We start from the raw sequence: 25030 nt of genomic DNA on the forward strand, positions 1-25030 counted from the left end.
AGTGACTGAAGTACACAAAATTAAAGGGGGCATAGATTATATAGATTGGGAGAAGCTTTTCCCTTTAGTTGAGGGGTCAATAACCAGAGTGCTTAGATTTTACCGAAGGGTTAGTCAGTTTAGAGGGGATTTGAGGAAAAACCTTTTCACCCAGAGAGTGGCAGGAATCTGGAACTCACTGCCTGAAAGGGTGGTAGAGGCAGGAACCCTCAACATTTAAGAAGCACTTCAAACGCCAAAGCAAGGGGAGGGGAATCTGGAAGAAAGGGGGTGTTGGGATTAGGAGGCCAAGTCAAAGTTAGGCACTTGTAAAAGACAATGTGAATTGTAACTAATGTATATAGTTTCTGTGTATGTTCACTTTCATCTTTGTTTCATATAAAAAGAAAAACTCTAATAAAATAAGATGCTACACCATACAAGGCTACAGAACAAGTGCTGGAAAACGGGATTAGAATAGGTGCTTGATGGCTGGCGTGGACGCGATGGGCCAGAGGGCCACTTCTGTCGTGTTGGGTGCTCTACTACACAGACGAACTAACACGGTTGCGGAAGGTACAACTCAGTTTTATTACTTACAATTATTAACATTTGTAAACTGGTTACTGTGGTTCGTTCATTACCCTTTAACCTGTGGACCTAAACAAACAAAGAACAAAGAAATGTACAGCACAGGAACAGGCCCTTCGGCCCTCCAAGCCCATGCCGACCATGCTGCCCGACTAAACTACAATCTTCTACACTTCCTGGGTCCGTATCCTTCTATTCCCATCCTATTCATATATTTGTCAAGATGCCCCTTAAATGTCCCTATCGTCCCTGCTTCCACTACCTCCTCCGGTAGCGAGTTCCAGGCACCCACTACCCTCTGCGTAAAAAACTTGCCTCGTACATCTACTCTAAACCTTGCCCCTCTCACCTTAAACCTATGCCCCCTAGTAATTGACCCCTCTACCCTGGGGAAAAGCCTCTGACTATCCACTCTGTCTATGCCCCTCATAATGTTGTATACCTCTATCAGGTCTCCCCTCAACCTCCTTCGTTCCAGTGAGAACAAACCGAGTTTATTCAATCGCTCCTCATAGCTAATGCCCTCCATACCAGGCAACATTCTGGTAAATGCCAGAATGTTGCCTGGTATGACCTGAAAATACCTAGCCCTAACACGATCTTGGAGAGGCACTCAGCACATGGTGAATGTCTGAGTGGCTTGCTGTGAGCTCTGTGCCCTGAGCTGTCTCCTGCTGGAATGAATCGGAAGTGTCGTGTTCCCTGTTTTATAGTGTGTCTGCTCTTGCTTGTGATTGGCTGTGATGTTGTATGTGTATTGATTGGTCCGTTGATCTGTCTATGTGTGTATGTGTGTTTGCACCATGATGTTTATCTGAATATCATGACAACTTCCTGTGCTGTAAAATGCTATGATTGTATGACACTGTGACAGCACAGTGACTCATTGCACCTAGAACACAATGTGTCATCGGTTATTCAATTATAGGCAATTGTGGAAGTCCGCCCAATACATACCAGACGTGCTTCCCTTCAAATTACAGTTGATATAATACACCAGCCTCCATTTCAACTGATATGCCCCCCGTGTATCATTGGGGGTCACTGAGAGGACGCAGAGAGGTTCACAATGTTCATGAGCTTGGAAACACAGATGTAAATCACTTGCACCCTCTGCTGTTCTTAATCTGCATCTGCAAAAGCAACTTTTTATTCAACTGCAAGTGTTAAAAAAGATCAAAATGTAGAGATTGTCAGTCCCACAAGCACCTCAATCACTATTGCCACTCACACTGCTACGGAAATGGACTGTTGGTCAGCTACAGTAGCTTGAGAGTGAGCGTCAGTCACAGCCTGTGGAGTGCATCACTAAAACGTATAAGAGTTGCACAATGTCCTATCCTCGTTCGTACGTATGCGCAATTATCCTGCTGCCTTAAGGGCTCCCACGAACTTTGCATCAGGCATGGATTTGGACTCTTTGGCCCTGCAAAAGCAAGCTGCCAGAAGCCAGTCTCTCTGGGACAGCAACTACCATCATGAGGGTCCTTCCCAGCCCCCATCACTACACACTGTGTTCAGCAAGCACCTCACAGTGGCTTAAGGTACTTGAGTAAATTCAGTAGTTGGCTGGTGTTTTGCAGTTATTATAGAATTTCATAAAATATATACAGAAACAGGGTATATGGTCCAACCAGTCCATACCACTATCTAAGTTCCACTGGTCTCCTCTACATCCAACTCTTTATTAGTGCAATTCTCTAATCCATTTGCCCCCATGTGCTTATTGAGCGTTCCCTTAACTGTACCAGTATGATTTGCCACAACAAATTTGATTTCTTGGTGACGATAATGATCGCCAAGTTTGCAGCTCCCACAAATGGAAACAAAACTATGGCAAAACATTTTGTAACTTTATTAGGTTACCTCTCAGTTTTCCTGAGAAAACAAACCCAGCAATTTCAACCTTTCCTGTTGGTAGAACCTCAGTTATAGTATCATGCACAAAGTGTTTTTCCACCCTCTCCAGTGTCTAAGCTTCACTGGACTAGTAATTGAGAGACCCAGGGTAATGTTCTTAGGACCCAGGTTTAAATCCCACCATGGCAGATGGTGAAATTTTAATTCAATAAAACTCTGGAGTTAAATGTCTATTTAAAAAAAAAATTCAGAGTACCCAATAATGTTTTTCCAATTAAGGGGTAATTTAGCATGGCCAATCCACCTACCCTGCACATCTTTGGGTTGTGGGGATGAGATCCAAGCAGACTCAGGGAGAATGTGTAACTCCACACGGAGAGTGACCCGGAGCCAGGATCGAACCTGGGTCCTCGGCACCGTGAGACAGCAGTGCTAACCACTGCGCCACCCCTTAAAAGTCTAATGATGACCACTAAACCACTGCAGATTGCTGTTGCGTTTGGTCTTCAATACCTTGCAAAGGAATCCATCTAACACCTTGACTTGTCCAAACCAGGATCTTCATGGAGTCTCGTGTGGTAAGATAGCAATCTGTTACAGAGCACGTTATCATAAAGTCTCCTTGTTACTCCTCTGGAACTACACCTAGCACCGACTATTCACCTGTATGTCTTACTACCATATGTTGATGGCCCGATGTGTCTCCACATATGTGGGAGTTGCTGGTCACATGACCATGGTCTTGATACTGCATGGTGCGTCTGCACTGCCACCTACTGGTCGGAGGTCGCACACCATCCATCTATGATATTGCCCACAGGCATATTACCACAATTGTTGCGACAGGGAAGGAAGTCTGCTCTCCTTACATGTGACTCTAGATCCACAGCAATGTGGTTGACACTTAAATGTCCTCTGGACTGGCCTCAGTCCAATGGCAATTAGGGGTGGGTAATAAAAGCCAGCAATGCCAACGTTCCATGAATGAATTAAAAAAAACATCCTTGTTATATTATAGTGACAAGAGCTGACTATGCCAGTCATTTTGGAAGTGTGGTCTGAACTCGGCTCGGTACAAGTTTTGCATAACTTCTCTTTCTCAATCGTATTCATCTAGAAATAATATTCAGTTTGTAGATGGGATGGTTTGGTACCTTTTGAAAAAAAACAAAAGGACTTGTATTTATGTAGCACTATTCATGACCACCAGACATCTCAAGTGCTTTACAGCCAATTTAGTACTTTTTGTATCCACTGTTCATAGAGAATAGAATCCCTCTAGTGCAGGAGGCCATTTGACCCATCGAGTCTGCACAAGCCCTGTTGTAAGAGGACAGGCAAATTGCTCTCAGCAAACTCTCACAGTGATAATGATCTGTTTCTGTGATGTGAGCAGTAAATATTGGCAGGGATACCAGGGTGAATTCCCCTGCTGTCCTAGAATCCCTACAGTGCAGAGAGGCCATTCAGCCCATCGAGTCTGCACCGACCCTCTGAAAGAACTCTCTACCTAGGCCCATGCCCCCACCCCAACCCCATAACTCCATCTAACATTTTGGGTACTAAGGGGCAATTTAGCATGGCCAATCCGCCTAATCTGCACATCTTTGGACTGTGGGAGCCCCTGGAGGAAACCAATACAGAGTGACCCAAGGCCAGAATTGAACCCGGATCCCTGCGCTGTGAGGCAGCAGTGCTAACCACTGTCTCACTGTGCCACCCTGGTCAGTATTCATTCCTCAAGCACCAAAATATGTTATCTGGTCGTGGGAGCTTGCTGTGCAAATTGGCTGCCTAAATATTCCTACATTTCAACAGTGACTACACTGTAAATACCATTTACTAGCTGTGGGACATCTTAAGGTGAAAGGTTCTGCGTTACAAACCTCCATTATATTAGGAATAGATATATTTTTTAATTACAATGGACCAAATATTACCTTGTTCTGACTGCATAACCACACCCAGTTTTTAAAACAAACTCTAATGAAAACAGGCGTATGCCAATCTGTAAAATGATAATTTCAAGGAAAATATGCATTGTATAATTTTATTGGTGTTCGTTGTCCATACAGAGAAAGTCAAAATGGAAAATATAAGTTACAGTAAAGGTTGCGCCAGTGCCTACTCATTTGCGCTGGTTTGTGGTGGGACCCACTCGTGAATCTTCTTGCGGGTAGTTGAGTAAGGTACGTACTGCTCCGGTGTACCACTCACGTTAAACTGATGAGTCTTCCAGATAAATTTCCGGTCGACAGGAGGGTGTGTGCTGGGAGGATTCTCAGTAGTGCAATGAAGCCAGCAATGCCTAAGGTAGTCATGGAGGATAAGAAAGAACAAAATGACCATCGCAGAAACTTCAAAAACACTAAGCTGTGCTTGGGTGTGGTTTCCACATAGAGAAGTGGAAAACAGCCTAGAGGCTGTTTAGCACAGGGCTAAATCGTTGGCTTTGAAAGCAGACCAAGGCAGGCCAGCAGCACGGTTCAATTCCCGTAACAGCCTCCCTGAACAGGCGCCGGAATGTGGCGACTAGGGGCTTTTCACAGTAACTTCATTTGAAGCCTACTTGTGACAATAAGCGATTTTCATTTCATTTCATTTTCAGAAAGGACAGAACAATCAGCAACCATATTCTACAGCTAGATACAAGACCCCCAAATCACAAAACAAAAGCACTGGCTTTTGTGAATGGAAATGTGAATGCACCCACCTTGTGATGTTATCACCGTCATCATAGAGTCAATTGAATCACCATCATCCTACCAAGGTAAGATAAATGATCCAACCCAACAAGGGTAAATTGTCCCTAAGCCCGTGTACAGTTTAACTCCTTTCATAATCACCATAGTGTGGAGCTGAATCGTCCCATTGGATTGGAAGTGAGCAGATGCAACATCACTATTCAAGAAAGGAGAGAGGGGGAGAGAATCCAGAGAAATATAGGCCTATCAGCGGTTGGGAAAATATTTGAACTTATTAACAAGAAAGTCTTAACAATGTACTTGGAAAATCACAGTATGGTCAAAGTCAGCATGGATTTACAAAAGGGAAATAGTGTTTGACAGATCTATTAAGAGTTCTTTGACGATGTAATGTAGGCAAGATAAAGAGGAACCAGGAGGTGTGGTATACAGGCATTTGATGAGGTGTCACACAAAATACATGATTTGAAGGTAATATATTGGGATCAATGAAGGATCGCTTAACAGACAGGAAGCACAGAATACTGCCAAAAGAAGTATATTCAGACTGTGGCTACTGGAGTGCCACAAGGATCAGTGCTGGGGCCTCAGCTAGCTACAATCTATATTTAATATTTTAAACAACAAAGCTAGATACAAATGCAAGATATGTGGAGGACACAGAGGCTGCAAAGAAACATGGACAGGTTAAGTGAGTGGGAGACAAGGTGGCAGATGGAGTAAATGTGGGGAAGTGAGAGGTTATTCACTTGGTCGCAAGAATAGAAAAGCAGAATTTATTAAAAATTATTTTGCTATCTTGACAGAGTGCACTTGTCACAAGGAACACAAAATTAGCATGCAGGAAACACAGCAAGCAATCAGGATGGCAAATGGCATGTTGGCCTTTACTGCAGTCAATTGCAGTAGAAGGATAAGGAGGTCTTGTTAAAATTGTCTAGGCCTTTGAAGAGGCCATATTTAGAGTGCAGTGCAGTCTTGATTCCCACACTAAAAGAGAATATACTTATCCTGGATGCAGTACAGCGAAGGTTCAATAGATGCGTTTCTGGGGTGAGAGAATTGCCTAATGATGAAAATCTGAGTTAAATGGGTCTATATTCTCTGGAGTTTAGAAGAATGAGCGGTGACCTCATTGAAACATGTATGATTCCAAAGGGTGCCTGACAGGGAAGACGCTGAAGAGTGGTTTCTCTGGCTGGGAAATATAGAACACAGGGGTACAGTGTCAGGATAACGGGGTTGGTCATTTAGGATTTGTGCTCCTCCTTTTTCTCTTGGAGTATAAATTATTGTGATGGTTTAAAATTTGGCTTCTTGTGTTGGTTCTGATGAGTAACAGATGAACAGCTTAAGCAATATTACTACTAAAAAGAGACAGGAGGTCATTCAACCTATCCTTGTGCTGATTCATTGAAATAGCGTCAATTGAATCTGCTAAATCACCATTTCATGCATCCACAATCTTAACAAATGACGATACACATATTGGCCTAACAGTGAAAAGTATTAAAAAAATTTACATGTGCCCATACAGATACAAAGTGCCATTATGAGATGTGTTAAGATCAATATATTTTTGAGTACTGAGGAAATGAAGGGATATGGGGATTGTGTGGGTAGGTGGTGTTGAGACAGAAAATTAGCCGCGGATTTTATTAAATGGTAGAGCTGTCTCGAGAGGCCAAATGGCCTACTCCTGCTTCTATTATTTATCTTCTCATGTGCAAAGTTCCGCAGGGGCATCCGCCATCATGGAAAGTTGTTGATTGAAGCTGGGCAAATTAGTTCAAACAGCAAAATAGCAGCAGAGATACAAACTGAAGAAATAAGAAGCATCACAGCTGATACGTGACATACTTTGCAGTGATGTTGAATGCAATAGACAAATGTGAAATAGCACATTTTGGTAAAGAGAGAGAGGAAAAAAAAGGAAGCTTGGCCTTCACCAGTGAGAGCCTGGGGTATAGGTACAAAGATGATTAAAAGCTGCCTCTAAATTAAGTGTGATGAATTTAGAAACAGTATTTTTGTGGCAGTAATATTACTAAAAATGCCTGGTTTAAAATACATACAGGCAGTATGTCTACTAAAGGTGTAATTAAGGTGTCATAAAAGGTTGATATAATTATTTATTTTAACCATTCAGCGCACATTGCGTGTGATTCATCGTGTTGGTGCACATGATTGAGCGGGCGTGCACGATTAAGTGTGAGGGGGCACATGCGATTGAGCATTTGTGCAAGCAAGCAAATGTTTGTGTGTGCGCGAGTGTGTATGTTAAGTATGTGTGATGTGAGTGAATCATTCAACCAAGCTACCCCAATGTTAGATAACAAAGCAAGCACTTTGAAGTAAGCATTCCCACAGTTGCAAAAACAAGTCCTAAATATGAGGTTTACCATTCTGGAGGGACCATACTCCCATCTACTTCCCAAAATGTGTTCTTCCCATTCATCTCACTGGTATATTCGACCCATCTATGTCGACCTAGAAATTGAAACCATTGATATCATCAACAAAATATCACAGACAAACTAATCAACCTTCTCTATCATTGATGAATATACTGATTCAACCCCGATGTGCAGATTTCTCCCTCACAGCCCAACAGTATTGATTAGAGACCCTAGAAGATATCACCACTGCTGCATTGCCCTTGAGAATCATCACAACAAAGGTTCAGCAGGCAAGGAAACAAACAGGCGGATTAAACGGAAGACAGCATATTGCAAAACTAGGGACAAAAATCAGTAAATCTCTGACTTCTGGTGGCAGCCATGGCGTGAGCGGTCACACATTTGGCAGCTCCCCCTCAAAGTGGGTTTCTTTGGTCCTTTCCCCATTCGTAGGATGGAAGTTTGGATGGAAAAAGGTGTAGGAATACCAGGAGAAAGTGTGACTCGTCTGGTGCAGCTGGTGAATGGATCCACGGATCAGGAGTGGGTTGAGAAGAAGGGATCTGGTGGGGCAGGTGAATCTTCATGCGCCACAGGTCAAGATGGCGGAGGGTAAAGGACCCGCCCAGTGGCCAATGGAGCAGCTGATTCTGAAATGAGTTCAGCCAGTAGCAAAGGGAAGTCCTGGAGGACCTAGTCAAAGTGGTAGAGCCGCTCAAAGCAGGGATTGATCGTGTGGGGCAGAAGCTGGAGTCCCAGAGTCAGGCGGTCCCAAAAGTGGAGGAGGCAGGGGGGAAGCACAGGGAGCAGTTGGCCTCATTGGCAGCTGAGATGGGGGTGATGTGGGAGACCCAAAGAGGCCGAAGGTGAAGGTGGAGGATCTTGAGTACACCAGAAGGCAAAACTTGCGGATCATGGGGATGCCTGAAGGCATCAAAGGAGCGGAGGTCGGCACGTACGTGGCCAAGATTGGCAATGTTGATGGGGGAGGGGCCTTTGACTGTCCTCTGGAGGTCGACCGAGCACACAGGACGCTGATGAGGAGGTCGCAGACGGGTAAGCCGCCGAGGGCGATGGTGATGCGGTTACACCGCTTCTTGGACAAGGAGAAGATTCTGTGGTGGGTGAGGCAGACGAGGAAGTACACCGGGAAAGGGAACGAGCTGCAGGTGTACCTGGACCTGGACGCAGAGCTGGTGAGGAGGTAGGCTGGGTTTAACCGGGTCAAGTCTGCCCTCTTCAAGGAGGGGGTGAGGTTTGGAGCGCTGTACCCGGCCTGCCTCTGAGTGACTCTCCAGAATTGAGAATACTATTTTGGTACAGCAGAGGAGGCGATGGAATTTTTGAAAGACAATGGACTGGCAGGAGGAGGACGTTGAACTTTGGAGGTGGTGTGAGGAGGTGTTTCCTTTTGGTGGTTTTTGAAGGGTCTTTTCTCCATTGAGATGCTTTGTTGAGCTTGGTGGACAGGTGCATGGGGAGTTATAAGGCTGAGTGCACCTTTTTCTGTTCCATTGTTTCCCAAGGGACGGTGGGGAGAGGGGCTGGAAGGTTGTGAGGCCATGGGCGGGGGCTGCCATGCTAGCTGGGCGGGTTAATTAACGGGAGCTCAGTGGGCAGTGATTGGTGTAGGACAGGGGCTTGGGGTTGTTGTTTGGTTTGGGGGGGGGGGGGGGGGGGGGCGTGCTGACAAAGATATGGTCATGTGGCGCTATTCGAAAAGGAGCTATGACAGTGGCCAACCAAGGGTGGGTCGGGTCACGTGACACGGGCCGGCCCAAAATGGGATATAGGGAGCCTCCCAACCAGGCTGGTCACGTGGAACGTGAGGGGTCTGATGGCCTGGTCAAACGGTCACGTGTGTTCACGCACCTGAGGAGTCTGAAGGCAGACGTGGCTTTTCAACAAGAGACGCATTTGAAGATAGGGGATCAGATAAGGCTGACGAAAGGAGGGGTAGGTCTGTGTTCCATTCCGGATGGGGCATGAAGATGAAGGGGTGGCGGTGCTGGTAAACAAGCGGGTGGCATTAGAGATGGGGAACATAGTGACAGATTCGGGCGGGGGGGAGGGTTGTGATGGTGAGTGGGAAGCTGGAGGGGATGCCGGTGGTTTTGGTAAACGTTTATGTCCCAAACTGGGATGATGTGGAGTTTATGAGGTGGGTACTGGGAAATATTCCTGACATGGACTTGCTCCGGCTGATCACCAGGGTGGGGAAGGTTTTAACATGGTCATTGAACCGGGCGTGTTCGAGGTTGGGAAATGTGTCGGCGGTGGCGAAGGAGCTGCTGGTCGACTCGGAGTATTTGGAGATTGCGGTTTCAGACCACGCACCGCACTGGGTGGATTTGCGAGTGGACAGGGCGGGGAGGAGCAGCGCCTGCAGTGGAGGCTGGATGTGGGGTTGCTGGCGGATGAGGAGGTGTGCGAGCGGGTGTGGGAATGTGGCTATTCCTGGATCGGTTGGAGTTTCCCAGGGTGGGCGAGCAGCTGGTGCAGGGATTGGGGGCACCCATTGGATTGAAGAGGGTGATGGAGAGTATAGGGGCGATGCGGGCAGGGAAGGCCCCGTGCACGTTCCCAGTGGAGTTTTATAAAACGTTGGGGGGGGGTGGGGGGAGATCTGGGGCTGCTGCTGGTGAAGACATATAATGAGGCTAGGGAGAAGGGGGAGCGCTCAACCCCCCCACCCCACCCCCACCCTCACACACACACACACGCTATTGCAGGCGTGCATCTCCCTGATACTGAAGGAAAATAAGGATCTGGAGCAGCGTGGATCCTACCGTCCGATATCGTTGCTAGATCTGGATGCTAAGTTGTTGGCAAAGGTGTTGGCTTCACAATTTGAGGACTGTGTCCTGTGGGTGATAGGTGAGGACCAAAAATGGGACAGAGTGACCTCACATTACAGTGTGAAGGGGACAGAGTGACCTCAAATTACAGTGTGAACAGGACAGGTGACCTCACATTACAGTGTGAAGGGGACAGATTGACCTCAAATTACAGGGTGAACGGGACAGAGTGACTTCACATTACAGTGCGAACGGAACAGAGTGACCTCACATTGCAGTGTGGACGGAACAGACTGACTTCACATTACACGGTGTGACCGAGACAGGTGACCTCACATTACAGTGTGAAAGGGACAGAGTGACCTCACAGTACACAGTGTGAACAGGACAGTGTGACCTCACATTACACAGTGTGACCTCACATTACACAGTGTGACCTCACATTACACAGTGTGAAAGGGACATTGACCTCACAGTACACAGTGTGAACAAGACAGAGTTACCTCACATTACACAGTGTGACCTCACATTACACAGTGTGAACTCACATTACAGTGTGAAAGGGACAGAGTGACCTCACAGTACACAGTGTGAACAGGACAGAGTTACCTCACATTACACAGTGTGAACTCACATTACACAGTGTGAACTCACATTACAGTGTGAAGGGGACAGATTGACCTCAAATTACAGGGTGAACGGGACAGAGTGACTTCACATTACAGTGCGAACGGAACAGAGTGACCTCACATTGCAGTGTGGACGGAACAGACTGACTTCACATTACACGGTGTGACCGAGACAGGTGACCTCACATTACAGTGTGAAAGGGACAGAGTGACCTCACAGTACACAGTGTGAACAGGACAGTGTGACCTCACATTACACAGTGTGACCTCACATTACACAGTGTGACCTCACATTACACAGTGTGAAAGGGACATTGACCTCACAGTACACAGTGTGAACAAGACAGAGTTACCTCACATTACACAGTGTGACCTCACATTACACAGTGTGAACTCACATTACAGTGTGAAAGGGACAGAGTGACCTCACAGTACACAGTGTGAACAGGACAGAGTTACCTCACATTACACAGTGTGAACTCACATTACACAGTGTGAACTCACATTACACAGTGTGAACTCACATTACAGTGTGAAAGGGACAGAGTGACCTCACATTACACAGTGAACAGGACAGTTACCTCATATTACACAGTGTGACCTCACATTACACAGTGTGAACTCCCATTACAGTGTGAAAGGGACAGAGTGACCTCACAGTTCACAGTGTGAACAGGACAGAGTGACCTCACATTACACAGTGTGAACGGAACAGTGACCTCACATTACAGTGTGAACTGGACAAAGTGACAGTGCAGAACTCCCCCCTCATCACTGCACTGGAGAAGTGTTAACCTGGATTATGGGCTGAAATATCTGAAGTGGGACTGCTGACCAAGAAGCAAAAAAGCCATTATTGAATCAAGACTGATGTAAACAGGATATTTACTGCAATTAAACACCAACTTCACTGATCAATAAACTGGTGCCTACCAAAGAAGTATCGTTTGTCTTCATAATATTTGTTACCATACTTGTCTTCACCAACATATTTCCCAGTTTTGAGCTCACTTGTTCTGGAAAAGAGGAGCCCATTGATGATATATGGCAGAGGTGTCAACATTCACACAGGTATTTAACGACATGAGGAACTTATCAAATTGTTCTATAATTAGATATGCCAGTGTACAGCCACCTGAAAAGCTGGCAAACAGGCTTTAAAAAATACTGGACCACCCCTCCCCCAAAAGGATCTGACGGGGCAAATAATTAAATACAACCCTGTGATTGAGGCTTCGGGGCTGAAAGTCCTTCAGATGACCTTGGATTTCTGGAATTATACTGTTATCTTCTTGTGATTACATGCTATAATTCAGTTGACTTTCCTGTAAAATACGAAAACCGTGTGTATGACATACAATCCACAGAATAGAATTCCTACAGAGCAGAAGGAGGCCATTTGGCCCATCAATTCTGCACCAACCTTGCGAAAGACTCCACCTAGGCCCACCTCCCACCCGGTTCATCCTTGTAATCCCAAACCTCATCTAACCTGTACATTTTTGGACTGTGGGAGGAAACCGGAGCACCCAGAGGAAACCCATGCAGCCACGTGGAGAACGTGCAGACTCCACACAGTCACCCAAGGCCGGAATTGAACCCGGGTCCTTGGGGCTGTGAGGCAGCAGTGCTAACCACTGTGCCACACCTACAAGCAATGGTTACAATGAGAATGCAGTGGGATATTAGCTGCTTGTGAACTGAACTGATGTTACACCCCATATTCAATTAATCACATCATGGGTGATGCAAATTCATGTACATTGCAAAAAGACAATACCACATCAAACTAGAGTCCCAGGCCAACGACAGTAACCCACGATGACTACGGCAGGGCCTACACAAGATCGCAGGCTACAAAGCAAGGCCAGGCGGAATATTTGGGGCTGGAGCATCCCTACCTAATGATCTGAACAAGTTCTATGCCTGCTTTGAGCAGTCAGCCAATGCATCAGTGCCACCCGCCCCACAAGTCCTGGACACACCCATACCCACTATTACAGCCTCAGAGGTAAGAGCTGCCTTCTTGGAAGTGAATCCGCGGAAAGCGACGGGCCCCGACGGAGTCCCTGGTCGAGCACTCCGAGCCTGCGCAGACCATCTGGCGAGTGTATTTGTAGATATCTTCAACACCTCACTCCTCCACTCAGATCCCCACCTCCTTCAAGACGACCACCATAATACCAGTATCAAAGAAGAACAAGGTAGCCTGCCTCAATGACTACCGACTGATGGCCCTGACGTCTGTTGTCATGAAATGCTTCGAGCGGCTAGTCATGAGATGGATCAACGCCAGCCTCCCAGACGGTCTCGATCCACTGCAGTTTGCCTATCACCGCAACCGGTCCACAGCAGATACTATCTCCCTGGCTCTACAATCAACACTTGAACACCTCGACAACAAGGACACCTATGTAAGACTGCTGTTCATAGACTACAGCTCCGCCTTCAACACCATTATCCCGACAAGACTAATAATCAAATTCTGCAATCTTGGACTTGACCCTCCCCCCTGTACAGCTGGATACTTGACTTCCTCACCAACAAATCGCAATCTGTCAGGATAGGCAACATTATGGTGGTCTTCTTGAAGGAGGTGGGGATCTGAGTGGAGGAGTGAGGTGTTGAAGATATCTACAAATACACTCACCAGATGGTCTGTGCAGGCTCGGAGTGCTCGCCCAGGGACTCCGTCGGGGCCCGTCGCTTTCCGCGGATTCACTTTCAAGAAGGCAGCTCTTACCTCTGAGGCTGTAATAGTGGGTATGGGTGTGTCCTCAACACCAGGGCCCCGCAAGGATGTGTGCTCAGTCCGCTACTGTACTCCCTATACACACATGAATGTGTGGCAAGATTTAACTCCAATTCAATCTATAAGTCTGTGGATGACCAGGCTGTAGTGGGCCGTATCTCAAACAACGACGAATCAGACGGGAGATAAATCACTTGGTTGCATGGTGTACCGAAAACAACCTCTCTCTAAATGTCGGAAAGACCAAGGAACTGATCATCGACTTCAGGAAGCATAGCACGACTCACATTCCCGTCTGCATCAATTGCTCCAAAGTGGAGATGGTCGATAGCTTTAAGTGCCTGGGGGTCACCATCACCAACAGTCTGGCCTGGTCCACTCACGTTGATGCAACAGTCAAGAAAGCCCAACAAACGTCTCTACTTCCTACAGTAGCTAAAGAAATTCGACATGTCTGCATCAACTCTCACAAACTTCTGCAAATGTGCATAGAGATCATCCCATCCGGCTGCATCACAGCTTGGTATGGCATCTGCTCAGTCCAAGATTGCAAGAAACTACAGAGTGTGGTGAACTCAGCCCAACGCATCACACAAGCTTGCCACCCTCACACTGATTCTGGAAACACCTCCCGCTGTCTCAGGAAGGCAGACAGCATTATCAGAGTCCCCTCCCACCCAGGCATTGCCTTCTTCCAGACCCTTCCATCAGGCAGAAGGTACAGAAGTCTGAAGGCCCGCACATCCAGACACAGGAATAGCTTCTTCCCCACAGCTACAAAACTCCTCAACGACTCCTCCTCGGACTGATCTGTTATCTGTAAGAACTCTATTCACGATGCCCTATGCTGCTCTTGCTCATATATTTGCTTTGTTTAGCCCCTTGTTCCAATCACTGTTTGTCGATGTACCATTTGTCAATATACTCTGTTGATTATTGTTTTTGTCCACTATGTACGTACTGTGTACGTTCCCTTGGCCGCAGAAAAATACTTTTCACTGTACTTCGGTACTTGTGACAATCAAATCAAATCAAATCATTGTACATTAAGAAAAATGAAAGATGAGGCAATATTTTTCCTTGAACCCCAATGCAATTCTGTGGTGCATGTACACCCACGGCGTTATGGAGGGAGTTCCAGGTTTTCACCTGGATAGGAAATTCGATTTGAAATACTTTCCATCAGTTTCAAATGTGCAAATATTTGATACCGAAATGTCTTCATCCGTTTACTCTTGAACGTTAATTTTCATGCTTCAATTTCACTTTCCAATTTGAGATTCTGGAATATTTCTATTACCGTCGTCACTTTTGTGAGTTTCAGCTTTGTTCTCATCTGAAAGCCAGTGTTATTTCTGTCCTTTCCATCCAAACCTCTCCTTGTTTATTAGTTTGTACTCGCTGTCTCTCTGTTGTGTGTTCCCTTTATCCCTTCCCCGTTCCTCACACTGTATTCCGGCTGTTTCTGTCTCTCCCTCAACTCAATTGCTGAGTGACTCGCACACCTCACCTCAGGGTGGCTCAGTCCCCATCTCCACCTCACCTCAGGGAGTCCCCATCTCCACCTCACCTCAGGGAGTCCCATCTCCACCTCACCTCAGGAGTCCCCATCTCCACCTCACCTCAGGGAGTCCCCATCTCCACCTCACCTCAGGGAGTCCCCATCTCCACCTCGACCTCAGGGAGTCCCCATCTCCACCTCACCTCAGGGAGTCCCCATCTCCACCTCACCTCAGGGAGTCCCCATCTCCACCTCACCTCAGGGAGTCCCCATCTCCACCTCACCTCAGGAGTCCCCATCTCCACCTCACCTCAGGGAGTCCCCATCTCCACCTCACCTCAGGGAGTCCCCATCTCCACCTCACCTCAGGAGTCCCCATCTCCACCTCACCTCAGGGAGTCCCCATCTCCACCTCACCTCAGGGAGTCCCCATCTCCACCTCACCTCAGGGAGTCCCCATCTCCACCTCACCTCAGGGAGTCCCCCATCTCCACCTCACCTCAGGGAGTCCCCATCTCCACCTCCACCTCAGGGAGTCCCCATCTCCACCTCACCTCAGGAGTCCCCATCTCCACCTCACCTCAGGGAGTCCCCATCTCCACCTCACCTCAGGGAGTCCCCATCTCCACCTCACCTCAGGATGACCCTCTTTCCCCCCCCCCCGGCCCTGCCCCTCTCTCCCCCCCCCCCCCGGCCCTGCCCCTCTCTCCCCCCCCCCCCCCCGGCCCTGCCCCTCTCTCCCCCCCCCCCCCCGGCCCTGCCCCTCTCTCCCCCCCCCCCCCCCCCGGCCCTGCCCCTCTCTCCCCCCCCCCCCCCCCCGGCCCTGCCCCTCTCTCCCCCCCCCCACCCCCCCCGGCCCTGCCCCTCTCTCCCCCCCCCCCCCCCCCGGCCCTGCCCCTCTCTCCTCCCCCCCCCCCCCGGCCCTGCCCCTCTCTCCCCCCCGGCCCTGCCCCTCTCTCCCCCCCGGCCCTGCCCCTCTCTCCCCCCCCCCCCCCCCCGGCCCCTCTCTCCCCCCCCCCCCCCCCCCGGCCCCTCTCTCCCCCCCCCCCCCCCCGGCCCTGCCTCGCCCCTCTTTCCCCCACCCACCACCTCAGGGTGACCCTGCCTCTCTTTCCCCCCGCCCACCACCTCAGGGTGACACTGTCTCTATCCCACCGTCGCCCCAAGTTCCTACAAGGCATCAAAACTCATCTGCTTCGAGCTCAGTCTCTCCCCTTCCTCTGTTCTCACCTCAAGAGCTTCCAGAAGGCGCCTTGGATCCCACCGTGATCCCAAAACTGAGTCCAACCCCGTCTAAGCACAGGGAGAATGTCCGCCATTTTTCAGCGGCCCGATTGTGCCACTCGCTGACAGCACAGCCCAACAGCGCCACCCGCGGCCAGCTGACAGCACAGCCCAACCGCGCCGCCAGCTGAAAGGACCATCCGACTGCGCCACCCGCGATCAGCTGACAACACAGCCCAACAGCGCCACCCGCGGCCAGCTGACAGCACAGCCCAACAGCGCCACCCGCGGCCAGCTGACAGCACAGCCCAACAGCGCCGCCAGCTGAAAGGACCATCCGACTGCGCCACCCGCGGTCAGCTGACACGAGCAATATTATTGGAAAGATTAGAATTTACAGTAAAGATCTATGCCGGTGTTAATGCTGCACATGATAGAGATGTCTATTGATAAGAGCAAACTGCCGATACTGGAGACCTGAAGAAAGTGCTGGAAGTACTCAGCAGGGCTGGTAGCATCTACAGAGGGGAGGAACAAAGTAAATGTTTAAAGTCCAATGTGGCTCTTACCTCCTAAAACCATAGAATTCCCATAGTGCAGAAATAAAGGCTACCGATTGTTGGTCGGTGAGGAGGGTGAACCTCCTACCGGTCAGCTAGTGCCTCCAATGCTGCACAGCTTCCACAATGGCTTGAGCTTCCTTTTCGACAGAGGAGAGTCGAATCTCTGAGGCATTGAGGGTACGGGAACAGAAGGCCACGGGCCTGCCTGGTTAAGGATGGCGGCCAAGGCGACATCCGGCGCGACGCTCTCCACCTGGAAGGGGATGGACTGGTCCACCGCGTGCATCACGGCCTTGGTAATGTCTGCCTTGATGCGGCTGAAGGTCAGGCGGGCCTCAGTTGTCAGGGGAAAGATGGTGGCTTTGATAAGTGGACAGGCTTTGTCCGCATAGTTGGGGACCCACTGGGCATAATATGAAAAGAACCCCAGGCATCTTTTCAGGGCCTTGGGGCAGTAGGGAAGGGGAGGTTGCAGAAGGGGACGCATGCGGTCGAGGTCGGGCCCTAGGACAACGTTTTCCACGACATAGCTGAGGATGGCTAGTCGGGTTGCAGAAAACGCATTTCTCCTTGTCGGTGAGATTGAGGGCTTGGGCGGTTTGGAGGAATTTCTGAAGGTTAGCGTCGTGGTCCTGCTGATCATGGCCGCAGATGGTGACATCCAAGTACGGGAACGTGGCCTGCAGCCCGTACTGGTCAACCATTCGGTCCATCGTTCTTTGGAATACCGAGACCCCATTGGTGACGCCGAAGGGGACCCTGAGGAAGTAGAAGAGGCGGCCGTCTGCCTCAAAGGCAGTGTAGTGGCGGTCTTCCAGGTGGATCGGAAGCTGGTGGTATGCGGACTTCAGATCTACCGTGGAGAAAACCCGGTAGTGTGCAATCTGATTAACCATGTCCGCTATGTGGGGAAGGGGGTACGCATCGAGTTGCTTGGAACGATTTATGGTCTGGCTGTAGTCTACAACCATCTGGTTCTTTTCCCCGGTCCTGACGACCACCACTTGGGCTCTCCAGGGGCTATTACTGGCCTCGATGATCCCTTCCCTCAAGAGCCGCTGGACCTCTGACTTGTTAATAGTCCTGTCCTGGGCACTGTACCGCCTGTTCCTGGTGGCGACGGGTTTACAGTCGGAGGTGAGGTTCATGAAGAGCGAGGGAGGGGTGACCTTAAGGGTCGCAAGGCTACATACGGTGAGAGGGGTAGGGGTCTGCTGAACTTCAGGGTCAGGCTTCTGAGGTTGCACTGGAAATCTAGTCCTAACGAGAGGAGCGCAGAGATGGGGGAGGACATAGAATTTAAAATCAGCGTACTCAGCGCCCTGTATCGCGAGATTCGCGACACAGTACCCCCGGATCTGCACTGAATGTGATCCGGACGCAAGCAAGATTGTTTGGGATGTGGGGGAAATCTGGAGGGAACAGCGCCTTACCATGTCCGGATGGATGAAGCTCTCCATTGCTCCCAGAGTCAAACAGACAGGGCGTTTCGTGCCCATTGACCCGGACGGTCATCATGGGTGTTCTTGAGGTGCTTGGGCCGTGTCTGGTCGAGAGTGACAGCGCCAAGCTTCGGGTAGCCGGTGTGGTCGGTGGTAGTGGGGTGGTCCCAAGATGACGGCCCCCATCGGTCGCACGTGTCGGGCGGCGTTGAAGATGGCGGCCAAGATGGCGGCCCCTGTCGGTCGCACGTGTCGGGTGGCGTTGAAGATGGCGGCCAAGATGGCGGCCCCCGTCGGTCGCACGTGTCGGGCGGCGTTGAAGATGGCGTTGAAGATGGCGGCCCCTGTCGGTCGCACGTGTCGGGTGGCGTTGAAGATGGCCGGCCCCCTGTCGGTCGCACGTGTCGGGTGGCGTTGAAGATGGTGGCCAAGATGGCAGCCCCTATGAGTTGCACCTGTTGGTTAGGGTTAAAGATGGCGGCCCCCACGGATAGCATGGAGGTGGGATGATGCGTCAGAAGGGGGGCGTTACCGGCAGGCACGCAGCCCACGCTGCGGGCCTGTGAATCGGGCCTGCGATTTTGGAACTTTGGTCGGGGCCAAGCAGACTTTGGCAAAATGTCCTTTCTTGCCGCAGTCGCGTTCTGAGCTGGGCAACGCTGCCTGGAGTGCTGGTTTTGACCGCAGAAATAGCAAGGCGGCCCCCCAGGTTGGGCCGGCAGCCGTGCGGCACGGGCCTGGGACACCCTCGGGTTCAGGTGATGGTCGCGCCTCCAGCGCCCACAAGGAAATTGCGTGGTCTGAGGGGAAAGCATTTAGGCTCTGGAAGGGCTATCTCTAATGAGGAGGATAGTTTTACCGTCTCTGAGGTGGGAACCACTGTGCCGCCTGGCTTTAATTTATCAGAATCACAGAATTGGCACAGTGCAGAAGGAAGCCAAATGGTCCATGGTATCTGCACCAGCTCTCCAAATGAACAATTCACCTAGTTTTGTTCCTTCACTTCTCCCTGTAACCCTGCACAGTCTTCCTTTTCAGATAACAGTCTAATTCCCTTTTGACCTTTACTGGGGCTGGTTTAGCACAGTGGGGTAAACAGCTGGCTTGTAATGCAGAACAAGACCAGCAGTGCAGGTTCAATTCCTGTACCGCCTCCCCGAACAGTGCCAGAATGTGGCGACTAGGGGGTTTTCACAGTAACTTCATTAAAGCCTTGTATGTTACTTGACATTGTTAACTTGTAACAGGGAAGATAGTGGTGTAATGGTAATGTCACTCACTGAACTAGCAATCAGAGGTCCAGCCTAATGTTGTGAGTCCAATGGGTTAAAAACCCCCATGGTAGTTAGTGGAATTTAAATTCAATTAATAAATTTGAATACAAAGCTAGTTCAGTAATAGAAACAGAGTAGGCCCCTTGAGCCTGCTCTTCCATTCAATATGATCAGAGCTGATCGGACTGTAACCTCAACTCCAGATTCCTGCCTAACCCTAATAACTTTTAATGCCTTGCTCATCAAGAATCTATCTTCCTCTGCCTTAAACATATTCAAAGACTCTGTTTCCACTAGTTTTGAGGAAGCGAGCTCCAAAGACTCAGGACCCTCTGAGAAAAACAATTTTCCTTATCCCAGTACTCAATGAACCAATCCTTTTTTTAAATGTTTCCAATTAAGGGGCAATTTAGCATGGTCAATCCACCCTACCCTGCATATCTTTTAGTATGGGGGCAAGATCCACGCAGATATTGGGAGAATGTGCAAACTACACGCAGACAGTGGCCCAGGGCTGGAATCGAACCCAGGTCCTCAGCGCTGTGAGGCAGCAGTGCTAACCTCTGCGCCACCACGCCGCCATCAATCCCTTATTTTTGAACGGTGACCTAGTTCTAGATTCTCCTACAAAAGGAAACATCCTCTCCACATCTACCCTGTCAATGCCCCTCAGGATCTTTTATGTTTCAATCAAGTCATCTTCCCCTCTAGCGCAGGGATTTTCAAAGTCAGAGTCTCGACCCGCGGGTGTCGGGAGGGTCATGGAGTGGTCGACCGTGGTTTTCCTGATCACCGGGAAAAAGTGTCCAACGGCTGTGACCAGCTTTTAGAATGCCGGCCACGGACAGTACCCGGCAGTGTTCAAGGGAACGGGTCAAGGCTGGGCTGTGTGCTGGTCCCCTTGCATGAGGGGTGGGGGGAGCAGGGGGTGATAGGCAGCCAGGTGGGCGCAACTGTGCTTTGGAGCATTGCTCTAGGGCTTGCCCTCTGCACATTGCTCAGCTCATCCCCCGCCACCAATCGGCAGTATGTGACCTGCAGCTCCATTGTCAAGCTGCTCAATGGTCCAGTATGTCTGCTTGCACTCCCATGATATGAAGTAATGGTCGGGAAGTGCTCAGCAGAGGTGGATGCATCTGATGACAGAAACAGCTTCTGGACAGTGAGAGGGAAGCCAGATGACGACAGTCAATAAGTTGACACATGTCAACACTGGAAGAAACCTACACAATCATCACTTTGTGTCACCACTCTCTGGAAACCAGAAGTAAGTGCTTTTCTTGAGAATGGAGAAAGAGATGAATTGAATGTTTGGATAGGTCAATACAGTGGAACCCAATAAGAATTATTTTGACATTGTGTGTGTTTGACAATGTATCTCATCTCGTCTCAAGTCATAGTTTGTAAATTAAAAACAAGATTTAACTTTTTTCTCTACTTGTTTAAATTTCTAAAGAGATGGGAATATATTTAAAACAAAGTTTGTGTGTAAATGTAAGGATGCGCATGTTCAACTGAAATTGCCTTAATTTTCAGAAGTTAAGTCATAAATTTGAAATATCAGGTGTTGGAAATACAGTTTCAAAGATTTAAAAAAAAGAATGCCAGCTTTGGGTACAAAATTAGAGGAGAGATTACTCAATATTATAGCTGCCAGCAAGCAAGCAACAGGACTGTGTGAATAACCGAAGATGGATTATTTTGTAATCACAAAGAGAGGGCCAGAGACACAAACAGGCCAGGATCTCACAACTGAATCTGCTGGAGAGAGCTGCCTCAGTAAAGTCCTTGGCAGGACAAAGCAGTGCTGTGTGAGCTGTATACAGAGCTCCAGGGCCTCTGTGAACAACCCATTAAAAAACTGAAATCGGGAACAAAGCAGAATAAAGATGATTTCTTGAGGTATGGTTTTTGCTAATTGTACCAATGTAAATCAGGATACAAAGTCCATGTGTGTTATATGCAGTGAAGTACTGGCAAATGAGTTTAACCCTCAAAACTTCAAAGGCATTTGAAGACTAAGCATGGCGAGTTCGAGGACAAACCTCTTGATTTTTTTCAAAGGATGCAATGAGAACTAAAATCGTGAGTTGAAGTCCTCAGCAGAAATGTAACATTGAATGACAAAGCAAGTGAGATCGTGAGAACAAAGCAGGCTCAGCTGTCACATTAAAGGAAAGCAATAATGGCGTGTCCCAAAGGTCAACCAGAGTCGGTCGTGAAGGTCGGCTGGTGGTAAAAGTGGATCCCGGGAAAAAAAGTTTGGAAAATACTGCCCTAGTGGATAGAAGCCTAACCTGTCAACCTTTCCTCACATTTCAGGTATTATTCCAGTAAACCTTGTCTGAATTGCTTCCAATGCATTTACATTCTTCCTTAAATAAGGTGATCAATACTGTATACTATACCCAAGCTGTGGTTTCACCAATGCCCCATACTTTTGCATTCAATTCCTCATGAAATAAATATCTATTAGTTTTCCTAATTACTTGCTGTACCTGAATACTAACCTTTATGATTCACACACTCAAACACCCAGATCCTCCTGCATCCCTTTTGCAACCTAGATAATATGCTGCTTTTTCAATCTTCCTTCCAAATTGGGACAATTTCCTACTTGCCCACATTTGCCAGATCTTTGCCCACTCACTTAACCTTCTATATCCCTTTGTAGCCTCATGTCCTCACAACTTACTTTCCTATCTTTGTGTTGTCAGCAAATTTAGCAACCATATCTTGAGTCACTTCACCAAGTCATTTATAGAAAATGTTAGAGGTCCCAGGACTGATTTCCATGGCTCATCACACCTTGCCAACCAGAAAATGACCCATTTATGCTTAAATCTGTTTCCGGTGAGCTACCCAAACATTCATATTGATCACAAATATCCTTCAGGGAAGGAACTCGGCCATCCTTAGAGTCTGGCCTACATTTGATTCCAGACCCACAGCAATGTGGTTGACTACTGCTCTCTGTAATGTTACGTTCAAGGGTAATTAGGAATGCTTTTCCAGTGATGCCACATCCATGAGAATTAAGAAAAAAACTATCAGATAGTTCCCCAAGCGTTGTCCTAGACAGTGTTGTTGCTCTTATTAGCCTTAGTTTTATTAGCTCTAATTATGTCACTTTGCTCACGAGTCGCCAGGTATCTTTCTGATACCGCCACGTGGTTCAAGCTCGAGTTATGATTAATAAGACAGCTTAGTAAGATTAAAATCAACGGTCATTTATTATATACAGCAATAAATACTTATACAGTAATCCTACTTTCTATACTACCTACCACTACTGGCCAATACTTAACTTTTGGGAATGGCCACTAGGTCAGGGAAACAAATGGCTTATCGAATTGGGTCTGGCCTGCGGGATTCAAGGCTGATACAGTCGATGGCTAGGAGTCTCTATCGGGTAGCGATCGCTGGAGTCAAACTTATGGTTGCTGGTCGATGGTTCTTGCGAAGGTTGCGAGCAGGAGAAGGGAGAGAAGGGTCGATCTGAACTTGGCCCCTATCTTTTATAGGTCCCAGGAGCTTCCCGCCTCTCGGGGCGGACCTTGACCCTGGTCCCAAATGATTGGACTTGTTCCCAATCACTGGGTTCGATATGCTCCAATAATGGGGCGATTCCTTGATCGGGGGTGGTCGTTCACCTTTCTTTGTCTCGGCCAGTGCTGGTGCCGAGGTCTGGATCGGGATTCAATTGCTAATATGTTGCAAATTGTTCCCGGGGATAGCCGATTAAACTGCAGATGTCTGGGTTGATGTGCTGCTAATGGTCGCAGGTATCGATCTGGGCCGACTTCCCCAGAGCTGTTCTGTCTGCAGATGTCCGTTTGTGCCGTTGGCTGCTTTTCCCATCAGCCTTTTCGGTTAGCCATTTTACATCGGGTTTTGGCCAAATTAATCGGGAATCAGCCATTTTAGGTGGCTACAGTGTTGAGCTTCTTGGGTTGTTGGAGCTGCTTATTCTGGTTGCTGTCATCAACCCACTCTTCAAAACAAGTAATTGTTAACTCCTCTGTCCTTGAAAACTACCAGCACAATTCCAACCTTCCTTCCTTTGCAAAGTCCCTTGAACTGTATTGCTGGCCAAGTCTGTTCCCATCTTTCCCAGAACTGCATGTTCAAATTCCTCCAATCAACTTTCTGCTCGGGTCAGTTCCAAAACAGCTCTCATCAAAGTCACTAATGATATCCTATATGGCTGTGAACAAAGGTAAACTTTCCCTCCGTGGCCTGTCTGCAGCCTTTGACATGGTTGTTCACAGCATCCTCCTCCAACACCTCTCCACTGACATTCCGCCAGGTAAGATTGCATTTGAGCAATTCCATTCTTTCCAGAGAATCACCTACAATCGTTTTTCTTCCCACTCCTGTAGCTACCTCTGGTATCCTCCAAGGATCTATCCTTAACCATCTATTTCTTGTTTACATGCTGTCCCTTGGCCACATCTGAAAACACATAAGCTTCCACATGTACAATGACAACATCTTGCTCTACCTCATCACCAACTCTCTTGGCTTTACCAACTCATCACCAACTCTCGGTGACTTTAAATTGTGAATGCTCATCCAATATTCAGTACTAGATGAGCAGAAATTTCCTTACATATTGGGGAAAACCCAAGTCATTGGGTGGGATTTTCCACCATTCAAATTTGTTTCTTCAGCTACTTGGACCCCAAGCCTTGAGTTTCCTCCCTAACCTCTCCAACTCATTTATTGCCTTAAAAACTACCTCTTTGACCTCCTTCCCTAACATCTTCCATGGCTTGTGGTCATATTTTGTTTCATAATGTCCTTGTTTCCATAGAATCCCTACAGTGCAGGAGGCCATTCTGTCCATCGAGTCTGCGCCCACCTCTGAAAGCAGTCTACCAAAGCCCAATCCCTGTAACCCCACCTAAACAGCACATCTTTGGATACTAAGGGGCAATTTGCATGGCCATTCTACCTAACCTGCACATCTTTCGACTGTGGGAGGACACCAGAGCACCCGGAGGAAACCCACGCAGACACCGGAGAAAGTGCAAACTCCACTCAGACAGTGACTCAAGGCTGGAATTGAACCTGAGTCCCTGGTACTGTGGGGCAGCAGTGCTAACCACTATGCAGCACCTGGGACATTTTATGTTGAAGGGACTATAGAAACTATGTTATTCCTAATTGTACTTGAGAAGTCGGTGATAAGACCATGAGACATAGGAACAGAATTAGGCCACTTGGCCCATCTAGTCTGCGCTGCCATTCAATCATGGCTGATATTTTTTCTCATCCCACTTCTCCTGCGTTCTCCCTGTAACCCCTGAT

At 48.3% G+C, this 25030-nt stretch overlaps 1 protein-coding gene across 1 annotated transcript; it reads right to left on the minus strand.

Moving 5' to 3' along the window:
• Positions 1-4466: 4466 nt before the first annotated feature.
• On the minus strand, positions 4467-16623 carry ndufa12 (NADH:ubiquinone oxidoreductase subunit A12). The gene is made up of 4 exons (XM_072471883.1): positions 16445-16623; positions 11895-11977; positions 7538-7625; positions 4467-4738 (listed from the first exon to the last, which is right to left on the minus strand). Exons 1-4 carry the CDS (start codon positions 16531-16533, stop codon positions 4555-4557), a joined length of 444 nt encoding a protein of 147 aa, XP_072327984.1. The 5' UTR covers positions 16534-16623; the 3' UTR covers positions 4467-4554.
• Between the last annotated feature and the right edge of the window lie 8407 nt (positions 16624-25030).

The sequence above is a fragment of the Scyliorhinus torazame genome, chromosome 13 (genome assembly GCF_047496885.1).
Source record: "Scyliorhinus torazame isolate Kashiwa2021f chromosome 13, sScyTor2.1, whole genome shotgun sequence".
NCBI classification, from domain to species: Eukaryota; Metazoa; Chordata; class Chondrichthyes; order Carcharhiniformes; family Scyliorhinidae; genus Scyliorhinus; species Scyliorhinus torazame.

Bases quoted from the DNA above. Each gene is read 5' to 3' on its own strand.
- ndufa12 (XM_072471883.1), bottom strand. From the start codon at position 16,533: ATGGCGGACATTCTCCCTGTGCTTAGACGGGGTTGGACTCAGTTTTGG. The intron at 11,978-16,444 runs GTGAGAACAGAG...CCTCTTTTCCAG, and splicing joins GCCTTCTGGAAGCTCTTGAG to AACAAGTGAGCTCAAAACTG. The intron at 4,739-7,537 runs GTAAACCTCATA...TGACTACCTTAG, and splicing joins AGTATGGTCCCTCCAGAATG to GCATTGCTGGCTTCATTGCA.